We start from the raw sequence: 18,399 nt of genomic DNA, 5'->3' as shown, positions 1-18,399 counted from the left end.
GGTGCCCCCTTTCTACCCCCCCAGTCAATTAAGCATCACGTGAGCCCGCGAATTGCGCTCGCGGTCCTCGGTGCAGAGGAGGAGGAGGAAAGGAAGGGCAAACGACCGCCTTCGTGACGTCACGGTGGGCTCCCATGGCAACCGCTCTGTTAGGAGAGGGTTGGTAACACAAAAGCCTTAATTTAACCTCGGGTGTTGAATGCAGCAAACTTGGGCCGACCTGGTAGCGTAATATAATGCGGAGCTGAAATTCAGTTACCGATTCTCGGTTAACGTTGCTATCCGACAGACGGGGCCACTGTTGTTGTTTTTTTCTTTTTTTTTCTCAAGTGCTTTTATTAAAGATGGCAATATTTTTTTTTAAAACAAACCCCAATACAAACTAAAAGAAAAACAGTAAAAAAAAACAGGTGAGAAGAAGAAAAGGCAAGAGGCAAAGAATTAAGAAAAAGAAAAGTAATACAGTAAAGAAAAAGAAAAGTACATAAAGAAGTGACTCCCAATTTTCACCATAACAAATATAAACTTATCTGTTCCAACAAGCCGGCCTGGCCTGATGGATTTGGGTTTTAAAATTTTTATTTTTATTGTATTCTTACTGTATTTCTCTGTATACCGCCCTGAGTCCTCCGGGAGAAGGGCGGTATATAAAAACAAACAAACAAGCAAACAAACAAACAAACAAATAAATAAATAATAAACAATTTTAGTAACTTTTCACTTCCTCTTAAATTACAATAGATGATCTTCCCATCTCTTTTATCTATAAACAATAAAGCATTTCGATCCTGGTGTCAGCAACAGGCCATTAAAGGTTACCAGAAATAACAGCATAAGTAAACCATTACATTCCTACCTTTTACTTCTAATAGTTACTTCTAATTGTTTCTTTCTAATAAGCAAGTTGGCTCATTAAAGAAAGTGATCTGGCTGTTACATAAACATTTCCTGAATTCCGATGGCATACCTGTCTGCATATCATAGTATTAATCTTCAGTACATTCAAATAAGGAATAGAAATGACAGCCAATATTTTTTATAGCCTACGTCGGGGGTCTTCGAACTTGGCCCTTTTATGACTTGTGGACTTCAGCTCCCAGAATTCCTCAGCCAGGCACGCTGGCTGTGGAATTCTGGGAGCTGAAGTCCACAAGTCATAAAAGGGACAAGTTTGAAGACCCCTGGCCTATGTAGTACTTGACAGTACAGACGACACTGAGAAGACAAGTCGCTAAAATATAAATGCAGAGTGAATCCCACTCCGTATTGATGTTTGGTTTAGGTAATGAAATGTCTGCAAGAAAACAACCTAGCTCAGGGAGCACTAAGGACCAATGTAATAGAAATTTTGTCCCTTCACATGAGATTGTTCAAAGTTTTAATGCCTCTTTTGTAAGACCAGTATAAGAAAATTATCCAAGTCACTCTCTTGGTGTATTGTGTGCATGTCCCTTTTAATTACTAAATCATTGGCCCCTTTCTTTTATATGTGCAGTGTAAAAATTTTAATTTTAATATAATAATAATAATAATAATAATAATAATAATAATAATAATAATAATCACTACAAACTAATGTCATGAAAGCGAAGATACAAAACTCTACTTACAATACAAATTGCTGACTTTGCAACGACAAAGTTGAAACTATTTCACATTTAATATGTGAGTGCAGCAAAATCGCGCAAACTGATTACAAAGCTAGACATGACCGAGTTGCTAAACTAATCCACTGGGCATTGTGTAAAAAATACGACTTGCCTGTGTCCGAAAAGTCGTGGGAACATAGGGTGGAAAAAGTCGAGAATGAGAGGGTGAAGATCTTGTGGGACTTCTGAATACAGACAGATCGCCATTTGGAACACAACACGCCAGATATCGCAGTCATAGAGAACAGAAGTGTACAGTTGATTAATATCGCTGTACCAGGAGATGCCAGAGTTGAAAAAAAAGTACTGGGAAAAATTATGAAATACCGCGACCTGGCCATCGAAACTGCGCGATTATGGATGAAACGTGTAACAGTGATACCCATTGTCATCGGGGCACCGGAAACTATGTCCAAAAACTTTGCAAAATACATCAAGAAATTGCAGCTTCTTGCAATAACTCCAGCAAAGCTACAAAAAATGCGCAACTCGGAACATCTTACATTTTAAGGAGATACTTGGTTGATACCTAGGATGCTGGCAGCAACCTGTGTCAACCATTAGTGCCAGTCAATTTGAGTGTTCAGTTGACTGAGTTTCATGTTTTATGAATAAAAGTTTTATAATAATAATATTATAAATATTATAATAATATCATTCTTGTAATCTGTGTTATGTAAATCCAGTTTCAGGTAAAAAAATTTCCTCTTCTATAATGTCTTTTGATACCCCCTCCCTAGACATTTATCAGCCCCTTGAAAAGTCCCATCAAACTGGTGGTCAATACTGAGCTGGGCTGGATGGAGCAAAACATATGTAAGTTTATAGTGGGATGATGGTAGCAAATACTGTGTAGTTGGCATATCTTCACTTAATCTTGTTGAGTTCATACTTTTTCTTCTTTATTTATTTATTTTATTTAATTAGATTTGTATACCGCCCTTTCCCGAAGGACTCAGGGCGGTTTACAGGGTAATTAAAACAAGAAATACAAAAGTTAAAAACGATTAAAAAAAATTACAACAGTCCCTGAAAAAGTAAAAGCCCCCAATTAAAATTAAAATTAAAATTCTCAGCCTGGGCCAGAGAGCTCGAAGAGCCAGGTCTTCAGGTCCCGGTGGAATGAACGGAGGTCGGGGGCAGTCCTCAGCTCCACGGGCAGCTGGTTCCAGAGGGCAGGCGCACCCACTGAGAAGGCTCTCCCCCTGGGTGTTACCTGCCGGCAATCTTTTACCGGCGGCACCCTGAGAAGGCCCTCCCTGTGGGAGCGCACTGGACGAAGGGAACTTGATGCTGGCAGCAGGTGTTCCCTCAGATATCCCGGACCCAAGCCATTTAGGGCTTTATAGGTCATTACCAGCACCTTGAATCTCACCCGGAGGGCAACCGGAAGCCAATGCAGCTCGCGGAGTAGAGGTGTTACATGGGAGTATCGGGAAACCCCCATCACAACTCGTGCGGCTGCATTCTGCACCAGCTGAAGCCTCCGAGTGGTCCTCAAGGGCAGCCCCATGTAGAGAGCGTTGCAGTAGTCCAAACGGGAGGTCACGAGCGCATGAGTGACTGTGCGTAGGGCATCTCGGTCTAGGTAGGGTCGCAACTGGCGCACCAGGCGAACCTGGGCAAAAGCCCCCCTGGTCACGGCTCCTATATGGTCTTCAAGAGTCAAGGAGGACGCCCAAGTTGCGAGCCCTATCAACGGGGGGTAACACCCCCCCATCATTAAAGATGGTCTGGTTAACCTGAGATGCCGATATGCACAGCCACTCAGTCTTGGCAGGGTTGAGACGAATCCTGTTTCTCCCCATCCAGACCTGGACCGCCTCCAGGCAACGGGACATCACGGTGAGGGCATCACTGGGTTGGTTCGGGATGGAAAGAAAAAGTTGGGTATCATCAGCGTACTGATGATACCCCACCCCGAAACTGTGAATGATCTCACCCAGCGGCTTCATGTAGATATTGAACAGGAGGCGCGAGAGAACCGACCCCTGAGGAACTCCACAAACAAGAGGCCTCGGGGTGGATCTCTGCCCTCCCGTCAACACCGACTGTGAGCGTCCCAGGAGATAGGAGGAGAACCACTTCCATGGCCTCATATAGTGATCATCTAATACCTGACAAAATAGAAGTACTATTCAAATAATCTTGATACATTGGTGGGAAAGTCTAAAAGGGATGCTGGGACACAGTGAAATTTAACAGAGGAAAAGGTGAATGCATAGGTGTAGGATAGGAGATAACCGGCATGGTAATGCAGAAAATGTTGATATAGGGTTTTGAGGATAACCTTGAGAAACAGGAAGAAGAGCTGCAACTGAGATTCTGTTACTGTAATCTTATGATAAAAATATTAGCTTTTACAACTTTGGTTTCCTGGTCTGGAATAGATTACCTCAAAATCTTGGAATAGTAGTTGGTTGCAAATAAATTAGCCAGCGGTGTGATATGCCAGCTTGAAAGGCTAGTACAATTTTAAGCAGCATCAACAGAAATACACTGTCTAAATCACAGGAAGTCATTTTTCAACTCTCTTCTACATTGTTCAGCCTTCCACTTTGCATACTGTAGAAACAGCAAAGAAATGTATGCAGCTCAAGGTTCAAATGTTGTACTGATTCTTACATACATGTTGATTTAATAATAATAAAGTTGGAAGGGACCTTAGAGGTCATCTAGTCCAACCCCCTGCTCAGGCAGGAAACCCTATACCATTTCGGACAAATGGCTGTCCAGTCTCTTCTTAAAAATTTCCAGTGTTGGAGCATTCACAGCTTCTGGAGGCAGGTTGTTCCACTGGTTAATTGTTCTAACTGTTAGGAAGTTTCTCCTTAGTTCTAGGTTGCTTCTCTCCTTGATTAGTTTCCATCCATTGCTTCTTGTCCTGCCTTCGGGCGCTTTGGAGAATAGCTTGACTCCCTCTTCTTTGTGGCAGCCCCTGAGATATTGGAAGACTGCTATCATGTCCCCCCTCGCCCTTCTCTTCATTAAACTAGACATACCCAATTCCAGCAGCCGTTCCTTATATGTCTTAGTCTCCAGTCCCCTAAACATCTTTGTCGCTGTTCTCTGTACTCTTTCTAGAGTCTCAACATCTTTTTTTACATCGTGGTGACCAAAACTGGATGCAGTATTCCAAGTGTGGCCTTACCAAGGCATTGTAAAGTGGTATTAATACTTCACGTGATCTTGATTCTATTCCTCTGTTAATGCAGCCTAGCACTGTGTTGGCTTTTTTGGCAGCTGCAGCACACTGCTGGCTCATATTTAAGTGATTGTCCACTAGGACTATGAGATCCCTCTCACAGTTACTACTATTGAGCAAAGTACCCCCTATACTATACCTGTACATTTGGTTTTTCTTGTCTAAATGTAGAACCTTACTTTTTTCACCATTGAATTTCATTTTGTTAGATAGCGCCCAGTGTTCGTCCAGATCCTCCTGTATCTTAAGCCTGTCTTCTGAAGTATTGGCTATTCCTGCCAGCTTGGTGTCGTCTGCAAATTTGATGAGTTCCCCATTTATCCCTTCGTCCAAATCGTTGATGAAGATGTTGAAGAGCACTGTTCCCAGAACAGAGCCCTGGGGCACCCCACCACATACTTCCCTCCATGTAGATGCGGTTCCATTGAGATTTCTGGATGTTTATTAAGGGAAGATGTATTCAGGACTATTTGCTTCCAATAGTTTGTTATTAATAACATTTTAATTCAAGCCAAATCCAAGATTGCAAGAAAATTCCTGGGATTCTGCTAGACCAGCCATTAACAGATACAGAGAGATAACCCAGGCTAGAACGGGGAAAACCAACACAATGGGCAAGAGCCATCTAAGATGAAACAGTTCAACTAACTAAACTAGACGGCCTAATCAGAAACAGACACACAAACTTCCAAATCCCGTATATAAAAAGCCAGCAAACAAACTTGTATCAAAGCACTGACAATGTTACTCAGCTTCATCATGAAACATTTGCAGGAAGACATTCAAGCTCAGTAAAGACCAGGATCCCAACACTTGAATCCTGTATCCAGTTCTGGATAGCACAATTTAAAAACGAGTCACAGAAACTGGAACAGGATCAGAGAAAGGCAACAAGATGATCCTGGGATTAGAACGTAACTCCTGTGAAAAGAGATTGAAAGAGGTTGTTATGCTTAGCCTTGGGAAAAGACAACTGAGTAGGGACACAACTTCTTTCTTCAAATACTGGAAATCGTAGTATATATCACACAGAAGATTCTTCATTGTAAAGTGCAGGACATAGAATAAAGGATTTCAGTCACAGGGAGATAGATCCTGATTGCATGTTAAAAAGGTAAAGGTTCCCCCGCACATGCGTGCTAGTTGTTTCTGACTCTAGGGGCCGGTGCTCATCTCCGTTTCAAAGCCGAAGAGCCAGCGCTTGTCCGAGGACGTCTCCATGGTCATGTGGCCGGCATGACTAGGCGCCAAAGGCGCACGGAACACTGTTACCTTCCCACCGTAGTGGTTCCTATTTTTCTACTTGCATTTTTTACGTGCTTTCGAACTGCTAGGTTGGCAGAAGCTGGGACGAGTAACAGGCGCTCACACTGTTACACAGCGACAAGCTTAGCGTCCTAACCCATTGAGCCACCGCGTCCCTTTGATTGCATGTTAGGAAAACAAATATCCTTAACAGTAGCAGCAATTACTCAAGGTAGTTGTGAGGGGGCTCCCTTACATCTGATGCTTTTACTACGAAGCTATGCAGCCATCTGTCAGGAATGCTGTGATTAGGATTCAACCTGGTAAGAGGCTGAACTCAGTGGCTTAAGTGCCCTCTTCTAACCCTGTGATTCTGTTAGTATCTGCTTAGTTGAAGACTAGGCGAGCCTTTTATGTACCAGATAGCTTAACACTCAGTATAAGTCCCAGGGTCCCTGTGAAACTCCTGGTTATTTAGGTTTTTGTCTTAGTTATGAGACAAAGGGCAATTCCACATTCCAAGAAGTGCAGTTATATATAGCTGCATCATCTGTTAAAATAATTGATCAAATATGTCTTTTACTCTATCTACCTATCTATCTATCTATCTATCTATCTATCTATCTATCTATCTATCTACTATCCATCCATCCATCCATCATCTATCTCTCTATCCTTACTATTCTTCTAAAGTCTATTGTTGCTGCCAGCATCCAACTAGACAGCTCTTAATCAGAATGTGATGGTTATGGAAAAATTCTAGTAGTTTGAATGTCATGGATTTAGGCAGTACAAACCACAAGGTAAATAGCTGAAATCCAGGACACAATTATTTTCTTGAGCTTTTAGAGGAATTTAAAGTGGCAGGTTCTTTGCTTTTGAAAATATTACTAGACTCCCCGTGACCACTTCGGTCATCATTTCAGGGATCTTTCCTTACTGGATTCCTCAATGCTTTCAACAGTGGCAGAGCTTCTAATATACTTGAAAAGTTCCTAAAAAATCAGGGAGATATTTAGATATGTACCTGTCTTGAACTGATCTGTATAGCACAAACTAGAAATGTTTTATGACATTTTGTACTATGTCATAAAATGCTTATGATAATTTTTGTCACGTTTTGCCAAATTTCAATTCCACAGGAAACATGGTCCCAGATTTTTGACACATTCTGTAATTTAGCCCATTTAATTTAATTTAAATTCCTGGGAGTCTACCTCTGTGAAGATCTTACCTGGAAAGTCAATGCAACCCAGGTGCCCAGAAAGGCCCAACAGAGACTCCACATCCTCAGGGTCTTGCGGAAGAAGAGGGTAGAACGGCTAATGACCTTCTTTTACCGGTCTACTATAGAGCGTCCTCTCGCACTGTATTGTGGCTTGGTATGCTGGCCTGACAGCCGCGGATAGGAAGATGTTGCAGAGGGTGGTGAGCACAGCACAAAACATCGGGGGCTGTCCCCTGACACCACTGGATGACATTGCCAGGGCCCACTGCCTTGGAAGAGTGAGGAAAATTCTCAGGGACTACTCACACCCTGGTCGGTATCTCTTTACTCTCCTACCATCGGGTAGGAGATACAGGAGTATAGCCAGCCGTACCAACAGGCTGAAGAACAGCTTCTATCCATGGGCTGTCAGGCTCTTGAACAGGAAATAACTTTATGTATGATTGACTTGCGAGGCCGGTGTGTTGTGCAATTAGCTCACATGGTGCAACAGATGGTGGGTTTGTTGTCACTGTGAGTTTTTTGGGGGGGGGCACGAAGGAAGGCTCAGCCAATCTCACTGTACATATGTTTTACTTTGATAATAAAGGTTCATTCATTCATTCACCCCTATTTTGCAAGTGTGCATAGCAATTTTCATGTTTCCTACTCAGAAAAGCAGAACATTGGTGCCCATTTTTTGGCAACGGCTGTAGAAAAGGAGGGTTCAGTCCCTAATCGTTCAGCCCAAAAGCAGACTTTACAATCCTGGCCCTGCTCTACTTGCATCATTGCCCCACTTAACACTGCTGTGCCTCCTGCATGAAAAAGCTACCTGTCTCTTCTTTAGACAAAGAGGAAAACAACATTCAAACATTCCTTTCACTTCTCCTTTTCTTTTGTTTCAAAAACAACATTTTGTGCTATCTAGTTATTTTCAAATTATCCACAAGGGGATTAGTATCTAGTGATGAACTGTTAGAATCTGCACATTTACTCCCTATCATTTTGTAACTTGGGGATTATTTCTGAAACCTGAAACTCTTGAACATGCTGGGATGTTTTAGGGCATTGTACAATAAATTACTAAAATACAGGGCATGCAGCAAAATGAGAAATGAAGATTTACTAGAAAGAGAAGACTGTAGCTCTGGGTACAAACCTTTGAAAGGGTTTCTGATAAAACAGCCTTCTATTGTAAAAAAAATAAAAATACAACCTTTAGAATTAAATGAAATTCTACTCCTCTGTTTGCTTTTAAGGTATGGATCTCAGCGATAGGTTCGCTTATAACGCTTTGTTGTGCTTTTTAACTATGATTTGATGAATCAATTAACAGGGCTTATACCAGGGGTCTTCAAACCTGGCCCTTTTATGACTTCTGGACTTCAACTCCCAGAATTCCTCAGCCAGGCAGGAATAAGGTATAAGTCTGGCTTATACCTTAAGCCATAACCAATGAGTTACAAACCCCAGTAGTTGGGTTTTCTCAGAACAGCTGAATCAAAATTCAACTGCATTATGGCCCAAGCCCAATGCATGAGCCCAATGGGTGTGATTGTTTTTGTTATCTGTGTTAAGGATGTCTATGGGCTATGTTAAACAAAATCAAGATGATGGCTGTGTTACTGTAATCAATGCAACACACATAAAAACAGACAGGCTTTTAGAATACAGAATACCAGTTGGAAGGGGCTTTGTGTGTGGGGTGTGTGTGTGTGTGTGTGTCTTCTAGTCCAATCCAAGCAGGAGACCCTATACTATTCTGGACAAATGGCTGTCCAATCTCTTTTAAAAATCTCCTGTGTTGGAGCACCCACAACTTCTGAAGGCAAGCCATTCCACTGATTGTTCTCACCGTCAGGAAATTTCTCCTTAATTTTAGATGGGATCCCCGTTTGATAATTTCCCATCCATTGCTTCTTGTCTTGCCCTTGTGCTTGGGAGAATAGGTTGTCCCCTTCTTCTTTGTGATAGCCTCTCAAATTTTGGAAGACTGCTATTATACCACCCGTAGTCCTTCTCTTTGTTAGACTAGACATACCCAGTTCTTGCAACCATTCGTTATATGGTTCTTCATATGTTTTAGCTTCCAGTCCCCAATTCTTGTTGGTCTTCTCTGCACTAAGTCTCAACATCTTTTATTATGACTAGACTTGGACACAATATTCCAAGTGTGGTCTTACAAAGGCACTTGATTCAGATATCGCAGTTACCATCTTGACTTTTCTGATACCTTATAAACACCTCTGATCTCTGGTCACAGGCAAGACCATACCATGTTTAAAGATCCAGCTGAGTTTTATCTTTAGAAGCAAAATGCTTTCATTTCCCCCGAGTAGGTTTGTTACATTGACTTCATTCTGTTACGAAGAAGTGGATCTACACTTACAGAAAAATATGAAGGCGTATTCTCCCCCCCATCCCCTTATGTCCACAAAATTGTTTCCAGAATGCAAAATTAAAATAAATTTTGGAAGAAAAGTTTCTCAATGACTATTAGCCAGAGTGACTTTATAGTCTTCAGCTTTAGGAACAATGTGCCCCTGAATGCCAGTTGCTTGACAAAAATAGTTGTTGCTTCATGTCTTTTCTTGTGGGTTTCTCGGAAACTAATCTAATCTAGGTAGGCTTTTAGAAGGATGCTTCTTCTGCATCAAAGCTGTAATTGCTTTCCTATTGCTACTGTCTCTCTTGCTGTTGCCTGGTTTCTGCCCTTTGGGACCATTTCCAATTTTGGATAATGGCCATGTTTTGACATTTCAGTATCAACATCTCTGCAATATCTTGCATCAATTCTACCCAGCTCTTATTATCTGAACCAGCATTTCTCACCCTCAGCAACTTTTAAGATGTGTGGACTTCAACTCCCAGAATTCCTCAGCCAGAATTCCTGGCTGGGGAATTCTGGGAGTTGAAGTCCACGTATCTTAAAAGTTGCTAAGGTTGAGAAACACTGGTCTAAACTAATAGTGCCAGCATTTTCTAGCTTCTAGTTTCTGCTTTAAACAGACAAAGGAAACGAGGTAATGTTGCAAAAAAGCACTGCCACTTTGGGTCTTTATTTTCCCACAAATGTTAAGCCACTCCGGTTAGGACAGGTCATGTGAAACTTAAACACCAGTGTTAACTACCTTATCTGATCCATTCTTAGACCATCCTTCCTTGTTTTAGCCTGCAAGCTTTCAAAAGGAGAACCCTACATTACGACGAGGTGTGAAACACTGAAAATAAGAATAGCATTAAAAACAACAACAACAGAAAAGCTTTAAGTACTGCCAGACTGACTTTCCCAGGGCAGGATGTTAGCAGTCCCAAAGATGTCACGGGGCAGTGTTGTGTTTTGTGATACAATGGAGGTTGTGAGCAGGGTGATGCTGATATATATCAACAGATGCTGAGAAGGAATGGCTGTAAAGAATCAGTGCTCCGTGTAGTAGTTGGAGCTGGGCCATGCTAAGCCGAATAGCGGTGCTGCTTTAAGCACGTGGACAGGGGTAATAAGTGGGAGCACACGGTGGGGAATCATTGGCAAGTGTTGTAGATTTGGATTTGCTCATTGATGCCTTTTAGGATGTTTCTCATCTTGGCTTCCAGCCCATCCAGCTGGGCTGCCTTCTCTTGTAGCAGCCTCTCATTTTCTTCATAGGTGTCTTCCAGCTCTGAGTAAGGGAGGAGGGGAAACAGGGGTTAAAGACAGAGAAATTCAAACAGCGCACAGAAAAAAAAAAGTCTTCACTCACGGTGCATGCAGAGTTCTGAATCTAATATTCAAACTGCTAGTTCTACGCTAACTTTGTCGGAAAATCCAGACAAAAAGCCTGCAGTGGGCATTGCCTCTACCCGAGATACAGACAGTCCCGTGACTTACAACTTACAAGTTGAGCCCAAAATTTCTGTTCCTAAACACAAGGCCGTTGTTAAGTGAGTCATGATCTATTTCAGGGGTCTTCAAACTTGGCCCTTTTATGACTTGTGGACTTCAACTCCCAGAATTCCTCAGCCAGCATTACTGGCTGAGGAATTCTGGGAGTTGAAGTCCACAAGTCATAAAAGGGCCAAGTTTGAAGACCCCTGATCTATCTGATCACTTTTTCTTGCCATGGTTGTTAAGTGAATCATGCAGTCGTTAAGCGCATCCAGTTTCCCTCATTTACTTGGCTTGTCAGAAGCTGGCTTGGGGGAGTCTCCAATGGCTGGAGACCCAGGGACACATTAAAAACGTAAATCTGCATCGTTTATTCTGACGCAGACACAGAGAGATGACTTAGGCCAGTGATGGCAAACCTTTTAAAGACCGAGTGCCCAAACTCCAACCCAAAACCCACTTATGTACCGTCAGGTGCTGGGTGGGCGTGGCCCATTGGATGGGTGTGGCCCATTGGGTGGGGTGTGGCCTACTGGGTGGGTGTGGCTGCGGTGGTAACGGCAGACTGGGTGGGACAAAAATGTTCAATCAATCAATTCCAACTTTGCGAGATCTTTTTTTCCCCGCGAGAAGTTGAAATTGATTGATTGAACCTTTTTTTTTTGCACACAGCAGCGGAGGCCTAAAGCGAAAAGGTTTTATAAAACCCAGCTGAAGGCCTAGGACTGGGGCAATGGTGTGCATGCCCACAGAGAGGGCTCTGTGTGCCACCCGTGGCACGCGTGCCATAGGTTCGCACCACGGTCTTAGGCACTTACTGCTCAGCCGCCGTAGTTTTTCGTGAGCATCGCGCAGAAGTCCTTTGGCCTCATCTCGCAGGTGCTCTGCTTTCTTTCGGGCCCCCACTACATGCTGGGCTTTTCGCTCCACCAACTCCTGCATGGTGCGGTATTGATCACCCAGCGGTCCCTCCAGTACCTGAGATTTAGCAGAAAAACATCAGCAGGCAATAGAGGTAGTCCTCAGCTTACGAGTATAATTGAGCTTCGCAGTTATGGTTGTAAGTCGGCTGTAAAGCGGGTCACCACATGCCTGGGCCCATTTTACCACCTTTTTGGGGGGAGGGTCATTCAGCGAACGCAGAGGTCATAAAGCAAATGCTCCAGTGATTCATCAAACATTGTGGTTGGGTTGCTAAGTGAACCCACTGTTTGCTGTAGGCTGGTTTTTGGTGAAAAACGGAAGCAAACGCCAGGAACGAGGGAGCGAAGAGATGATCTTGCCTCTTGGACTTTTGATTTTTTAAAAAGGGCCTTCCAATTGAAAGATTTCGTGCAAATAAGATGCTACACAGGAGAGGCTGATGGCTGTTAACAGGATGGAGTTCTGAAGCTTTCCAGAGCAGCGTTTCTCAACCTTGGCCACTTGCAAGTGTGTGGACTTCAATTCCCAGAATTCCCCAGCCAGCATGTTGGCTGCAGAATTCAGGATGTTAAAGTCCAAACATCTTAAAGCTGCCAAAGTTGAAAAACACTGTTCCAGAGGAACAGAGGATGCTGAGAGTTGTAGTTTTTCAGATATTGATGAAATATAACTTCTCCATCAAGGGGCTACAGGGAGGATGATTATCACCTTTGTTTGTTCCTGCCAGAGACTTCAGTGCACATACCCGTGCAATTCCTAATAACAATTCATTTTTATGGATGATGACATCTTGGCACTGGCCGTTTCCACAATTAAAAGTATTAAGAGCCATGGTGGAGCAATGGTTAAAATGCAGTACGGCAGGCAAAACCTGCCCACAGCTTGGAGTTTGATCCTGACAGAGCTCAGGGCTGTTTTCAGCCTTCCATCCTTCCGAGATCGGTAATATGAGGACCCAAATTGTTAGGGGCAATATGCAAATAAAGCTTACATTGTAAACTGCCCAGAGAGTGCTGTAAAGCATTATGAGCAGGGCTTTTTTTCTCATAGAACGCTCAGAACGGAGTTCAGGCACCTTTTTTGGATGGAACCTTGTAGGGTAGGCAAGGTGGTTTGTATGACATGTGTGAGTTCCGGCACCTTTTTCTTTTACAAAAAAAGCACTGATTATGAGGCAGTATACAAGTCTAAATGCTATTGCCATTTTTGCTACCAGCTTCATATGTTAGCATCTGATCACTAACTAGCTGGCCATTTCGCAGTTCTGAGGAGAAATCAGTGTGAGAACAAACTGCAATAAAGTTTGGATAACACCTGATGAAGTACAGGCAACTTGTGTGTTACAGTTATCTTGGAATGTGTCAGTCAGGACATATTTGTAGTAATTCACTTGAAGTCGGAATAAAATTAGCAAGCTTGAATCTCTGAAGAGACCGAGACAAAAATGAAATACAGCGAATCTATGAAGATATATTATGTCCTAAACAAAGAAACGAGGGTATCATTTTTAATGAGAAACTTCTGATTTGGGTTATTTGTTATGAACTCCCTGATCTGTATGAAAAGGGCACAAATATTTTAGGATTATTATTATTATTTTTATTATTATTTTAATTCCATTTATATCCCGCCCTTCTCCGAAGACTCAGGGAGGCTTACAAGCTTAGCAGTAGCCTTCATTCTATGTATATGCCTGCTTATTAGGGCTTTCACACACACCCCAAGTGGCATTATTACAAAGTCAGCTTAATTGCCCCCAACAATCTGGGTCCTCATTTTACCTACCTCGGAAGGATGGAAGGCTGAGTCAACCTTGAGCCTGGTGGGATGTGAACCTGCACTAATTGCAGGCAGCTGGTGTTACTTAAGGAGGCATTAGCCCACTGCTCCACCAAGGCAAAAGTAACCAGTTAAGACTCCAACAGGCTGAGTTATGGCTCTGGACCCCACAACCAAGCAAAGTAAAGATGTTTCAAATCCCGAACTTCCGGTGGCTCCGCGGCGACGGAGGGAGCCTTCCCGGGCTGCCCGCGGCTCAGCTGGTGCTTTTTCGCCCGAAACAGCGCCGATCAGCTGTTCGGGCGAATCTGAAGCCCCCTCCTCGGGAGAAGAGGAGGGGGTGAGCCCCCAGGTGGGGGTTGAGTTCTCCGGGGCCGCCTGAGCTTGGAGCTTGGGCGGCCGAAGGATTGAACTCCCCCGTAGCCTGGGCTGCTCCCAGCTGACCAGCGCCTCTGCTCTGGATTTTATGGAGCAGAGCCAGGCGTCTGCGACCATCCCTGCTTGAAGGAGAGACTATGAAAGGGAAAGAGCAGGCAGAGCAGTACAAGAGGGAAAAGATGAAGAGATGAAGGAGATTTTATCTTACTCTCAAGCTTGATGGACTTTGTTTAAAACTTAAAGTGAAAGTGCGTCACAATTGTAAGTAAAAGATGGCGGCTAAACCTCCCCCTAGAGCTTTTCGGAGTGCTGGAAATTCTCCGGTGCAACAACAATCATTGCTGCAGGCGTTGCATTCTCCTGATGTATTGACATCGAAGGATCTTGAAAAACATACCCAGTTAATTTTGGAGTCAGTGGGTGTTAAATTTGCACAGATGGAGGAGAAATTGGAGAAATTGGAGCAGAGAATGGAAGAAAGGATGGTACAGAAACTTAGAGAGATGAAGGCAGACATTTTGTCCTCAGTGCATAAAGTAGCTAAATGTGTGGAGATGCTGGATGATCAAGTGCAAGACTTGATTCAAAAGAATGCTTTATTAGAAGCAAAAGTATTGGAAATTGAAGATTTAAAAGATAAAATTGACAGTGAACAGAGTTTGGCCCAATTTTACCAGATGCAGTTTGCTGTGAGAATTAGAGGCCTAAAAGAGGATATTAAGGAAGATTTAAAGCAGCTGGTTTCTGAGGCTTTTGAGGGAGTATTGAACCATCCAGCATCTGAATTAAAACAAGGTATGGACAAAGTGTTCCGTGTGAATTCGTGGATTGCTAAACAGAGAAAGTTGCCTAGAGATGTGGTGGTTTACTTCGTAAAAAGGGAAATCAGAGATGAAGTTATACAAGCTGCCTACGATACCAAAGTTGTGATTGCTGGTCAACAAGTTTTGGTTTTAAAAGAAATTCCTCCAAAGATTTTAAAGAGAAGGAAGGATTTTATATTTCTTGTGCAAGAGCTCAAGCAAAGAGATATAAGGTTCAGATGGGAGATCCCAGTTGGGTTGAGCTTCATGTATGATGGCAAAAGATACTGTTTGAGTAATGTGAAGCAAGCGCATGATTTTTATAATAATGTCTTGGAAGTAACCCCATCAACACTTCTGGAAGCTGCAGAGGGATCTGGAGAAGGAGAACATCAAGAGGATGAAGATGCACAGATAGACGAGAAGGGTAGAGGAGGAGTTCAAGCTGCAACTCTTTTGGATGATCTTAGAGAACAGAGGGTGACGCGTGCTGCCTTAAAACGCTCAAAAAAGAAAAAAAAATAAGACCAGTAGAAATCTATGGAACTTCCACAAAATATTTATAGCTAAGTGGTAGTTGTGTTTTAGATTTTTTTTTTTTTTCAATTTGGAATTAATGGACAACTTACTACAGAGGAAGAGGAAGAAAGTTTTGTGGGTTAATGTGGGTTAACTTGTGTAAGAACTATTTATTAATGTGCAAATGAGAATATGTTAAGGTAATAGTGAACTGTGGAAGAACATAGATGGGAATGATGCTAGTTTTCTTTTATTTTAGTTTCTTTTATATATATTTAGTATTATTAAGGATTGGTTTACTATATACAAGCTAGAGAGGGATGGATTTTAGAGTTTATAATTGTTAGTATATGATTGTTTATGATTGCCCTTTAGATATATACCTTGTATTTTGCTCTGGGAAGTCGGGGGGGGGGGAGGGGGGAGGAGGGGAAGTGGAGGGGGGGAGGTAGGGGAGGGAGGAGGGGGAGGGGGGGGAGATAGGGGGGAGGCAGGGAGGGGAGGAGGGAGGGGGAAAGGGGGGTTTTTTTTAAAGGAAAAATGTATTTTATAAAACTTTTCAATAAAAAAAAAAAAAAGATGTTTCAAATCCCAAGCAATTGTTCCATTTTTGCCAGAATCCTACCTGTTCAGCTTCTTCAGCTCGGCTCTTGGCAGCACTGGCTGTTTCTTCTGCTCGTGTGGCTGTCAAGATGTTGTTGGCCCGCTTCATCTTGAGAACATCCACCTGCCTGTCAAGATGGCCCACCCGTTTCTTGGCTGCAGCCAACTCAACCTCAGCACTTGCAGTCTTCCTGTTAATCTGGTGGAATAAGGTAGATAAGAGGGGGAGAGGAAAAATGTGCATGGAGGTCCACCTGGTGGAAACATCTGCATGTCCAATCTCGGCTGCTTGCCAATCCTGAGGGAGTCCTTGGTGGAGATGAAGTGGCAGAAGTGAGACTTAGATACAGAGGGACAGAATGAAGATCACGTGAAGTACTCACACCACTTTACAATGGTAAGACCACACCTGGAATACTGCATCCAGTTTTGGTCACCACGATGTAAAAAAAGATGTTGAGACTCAAGAAAGGGTACAGAGAATGGCAACAAAGATGATTGGGGGACTGGAGGCTAAAACATATAGGGAACGGTTGCTGGAATTGGGTATGTGTAGTCTAATGAAGAGAAGGACGAGGGGGGACATGATAGCGGTGTTCCAATATCTCAGGGGCTGCCACAAAGAAGAGGGAGTCAAGCTATTCTCCAAAGCACCTGAAAGCAGGACAAGAAGCAACGGATGGAAACTAGTCAAGGAGAGAAGCAACCTAGAACTAAGGAGAAACTTCCTGACAGTTAGAACAATTAACCAGTGGAACAACCTGCCTCCAGAAGCGGTGAATGCTCCAACACTGGAAGTTTTTAAGAAGAGACTGGACGGCCATTTGTCTGAAATGGTATAGGGTTTCCTGCCTGAGCAGGGGGTTGAACTAGATGACCTCCAATCATCATCATCATCATTATACAAGAGGTGAACTCAGCCAAACATAAATACAAGCTTATACAATGGTGGTAAGGAAGGTGAAGGGCTTGTATTTTGCCTCATTGTGTTGGTGTGCATTTGGCCAGTAGTCTTGGTTTGAGGGGAGGGGAGCAGCTCCCGCTTGGAGAGAAATGAGCAGAAAACCAGTCATAGGTCACTTTTTTCAGTGCCGTTGTAAACTTCAAACGGTCACTAAACAAATGGTTGTAAGTTGAGGGCCACCTATAAATGCTATAGTGCAAACCTGGAACAGCCAGCATTTGGGTTGACATGGATGGGAATCATAATTATAATAATCATAACCATAATAGTAAAGTTGGAAGGGACCTCGGAGGTCATCTAGTCCAACCCCCTGCTCAGGCAGGAAACCCTATACCATTTCAGACAAATGGCTGTCCAGTCTCTTCTTAAAAACTTCCAGTGTTGGAGCATTCACCACTTCTGGAGGCAGGTTGTTCCACTGGTTGATTGTTCTAACTGTCAGGAAGTTTCTCCTTAGTTCTAGGTTGCTTCTCTCCTTGACTAGTTTCCATCCGTTGCTTCTTGTCCTGCCTTTGGGCGCTTTGGAGAATAGCCTGACTCCCTCTTCTTTGTGGCAGCCCCTGAGATATTGGAACACTGCTATTATGTCCCCCCTTGTCCTTTCTTCATTAAACTAGACATACCCAATTCCAGCAGCCATTCCCTATATGTTTTAGCCTCCAGTCCCCTAATCATCTGCATCTGGAAGATGCATTTAAGCTTCAATAGGTTCTTAACTGATTCATTATATGCCATCAAACTGTGGGCTCTTAGTGGCCATACAGACTGATTCTCCAGGACAATCTGTCCACAACCTGGTCCATCAGGTCTTTCAGTGGTGTACCTATCACCACTGTAATCAAGTCCATCCACTTTGCTGCTGGTTCTCATCTTTTTCCTTTCATCTTTCTCAGCATTATGGCTCTTTGCATGATACGATAATCTGAGCTTGGTCATATGTGCCTCCAGTGGAAATTGAAATTGATATGTTCAATGATACATTCACTCACTTTCTGGGTTATCCATGGTGTTCTCAGGAATCTTTTGATGTTGTAAGCCAGAGGTCCCCAACCCGTGGGCCACGGCCCACTACTGGTCCCTGGCCTGGTCCGTAGCACTCCCCCCACACACACTTGCACTACCATCACCCCGAGGATCACAGTGGCACTAGGTCGTGCAGGCACTAGCGTCGCCGTGAGGGTTGCCACTAGGTCGCCCCAAGAGTCGTGCGAGTGCAAGCGTCGCTGCAAGGGTTGCGGGCGCTAGCATCACTGCA

General features: G+C 43.2%; 2 protein-coding genes across 2 annotated transcripts in view; both read right to left on the bottom strand.

Moving 5' to 3' along the window:
- Positions 1-7,356, bottom strand: part of USP19 (ubiquitin specific peptidase 19) — a 65,521-nt gene extending 58,165 nt beyond the window's left edge. Inside the window, exon 1 of the mRNA XM_083355941.1 lies at positions 7,334-7,356. The gene's annotated coding sequence lies outside the window, so the exon portion shown is untranslated. The remainder of the gene's footprint in view (positions 1-7,333) is intronic.
- Positions 7,357-10,347: 2,991 nt separating this feature from the next.
- LAMB2 (laminin subunit beta 2) overlaps positions 10,348-18,399 on the bottom strand; it is a 73,167-nt gene continuing 65,115 nt past the window's right edge. Inside the window, exons 31-33 of the mRNA XM_083355936.1 lie at positions 16,203-16,379; positions 11,993-12,152; positions 10,348-10,968 (exon numbers count right to left, since the gene is read on the bottom strand). Of these exons, the coding sequence (XP_083212062.1) occupies positions 10,832-10,968; positions 11,993-12,152; positions 16,203-16,379 (474 nt within the window). The 3' untranslated portion in view covers positions 10,348-10,831. The remainder of the gene's footprint in view (positions 10,969-11,992; positions 12,153-16,202; positions 16,380-18,399) is intronic.

This window comes from Vipera ursinii (genome assembly GCF_947247035.1).
Source record: "Vipera ursinii genome assembly, chromosome: 2".
In the NCBI taxonomy this organism is placed as follows: Eukaryota; Metazoa; Chordata; class Lepidosauria; order Squamata; family Viperidae; genus Vipera; species Vipera ursinii.
This window is presented reverse-complemented; position numbering and strand designations above follow the sequence as displayed.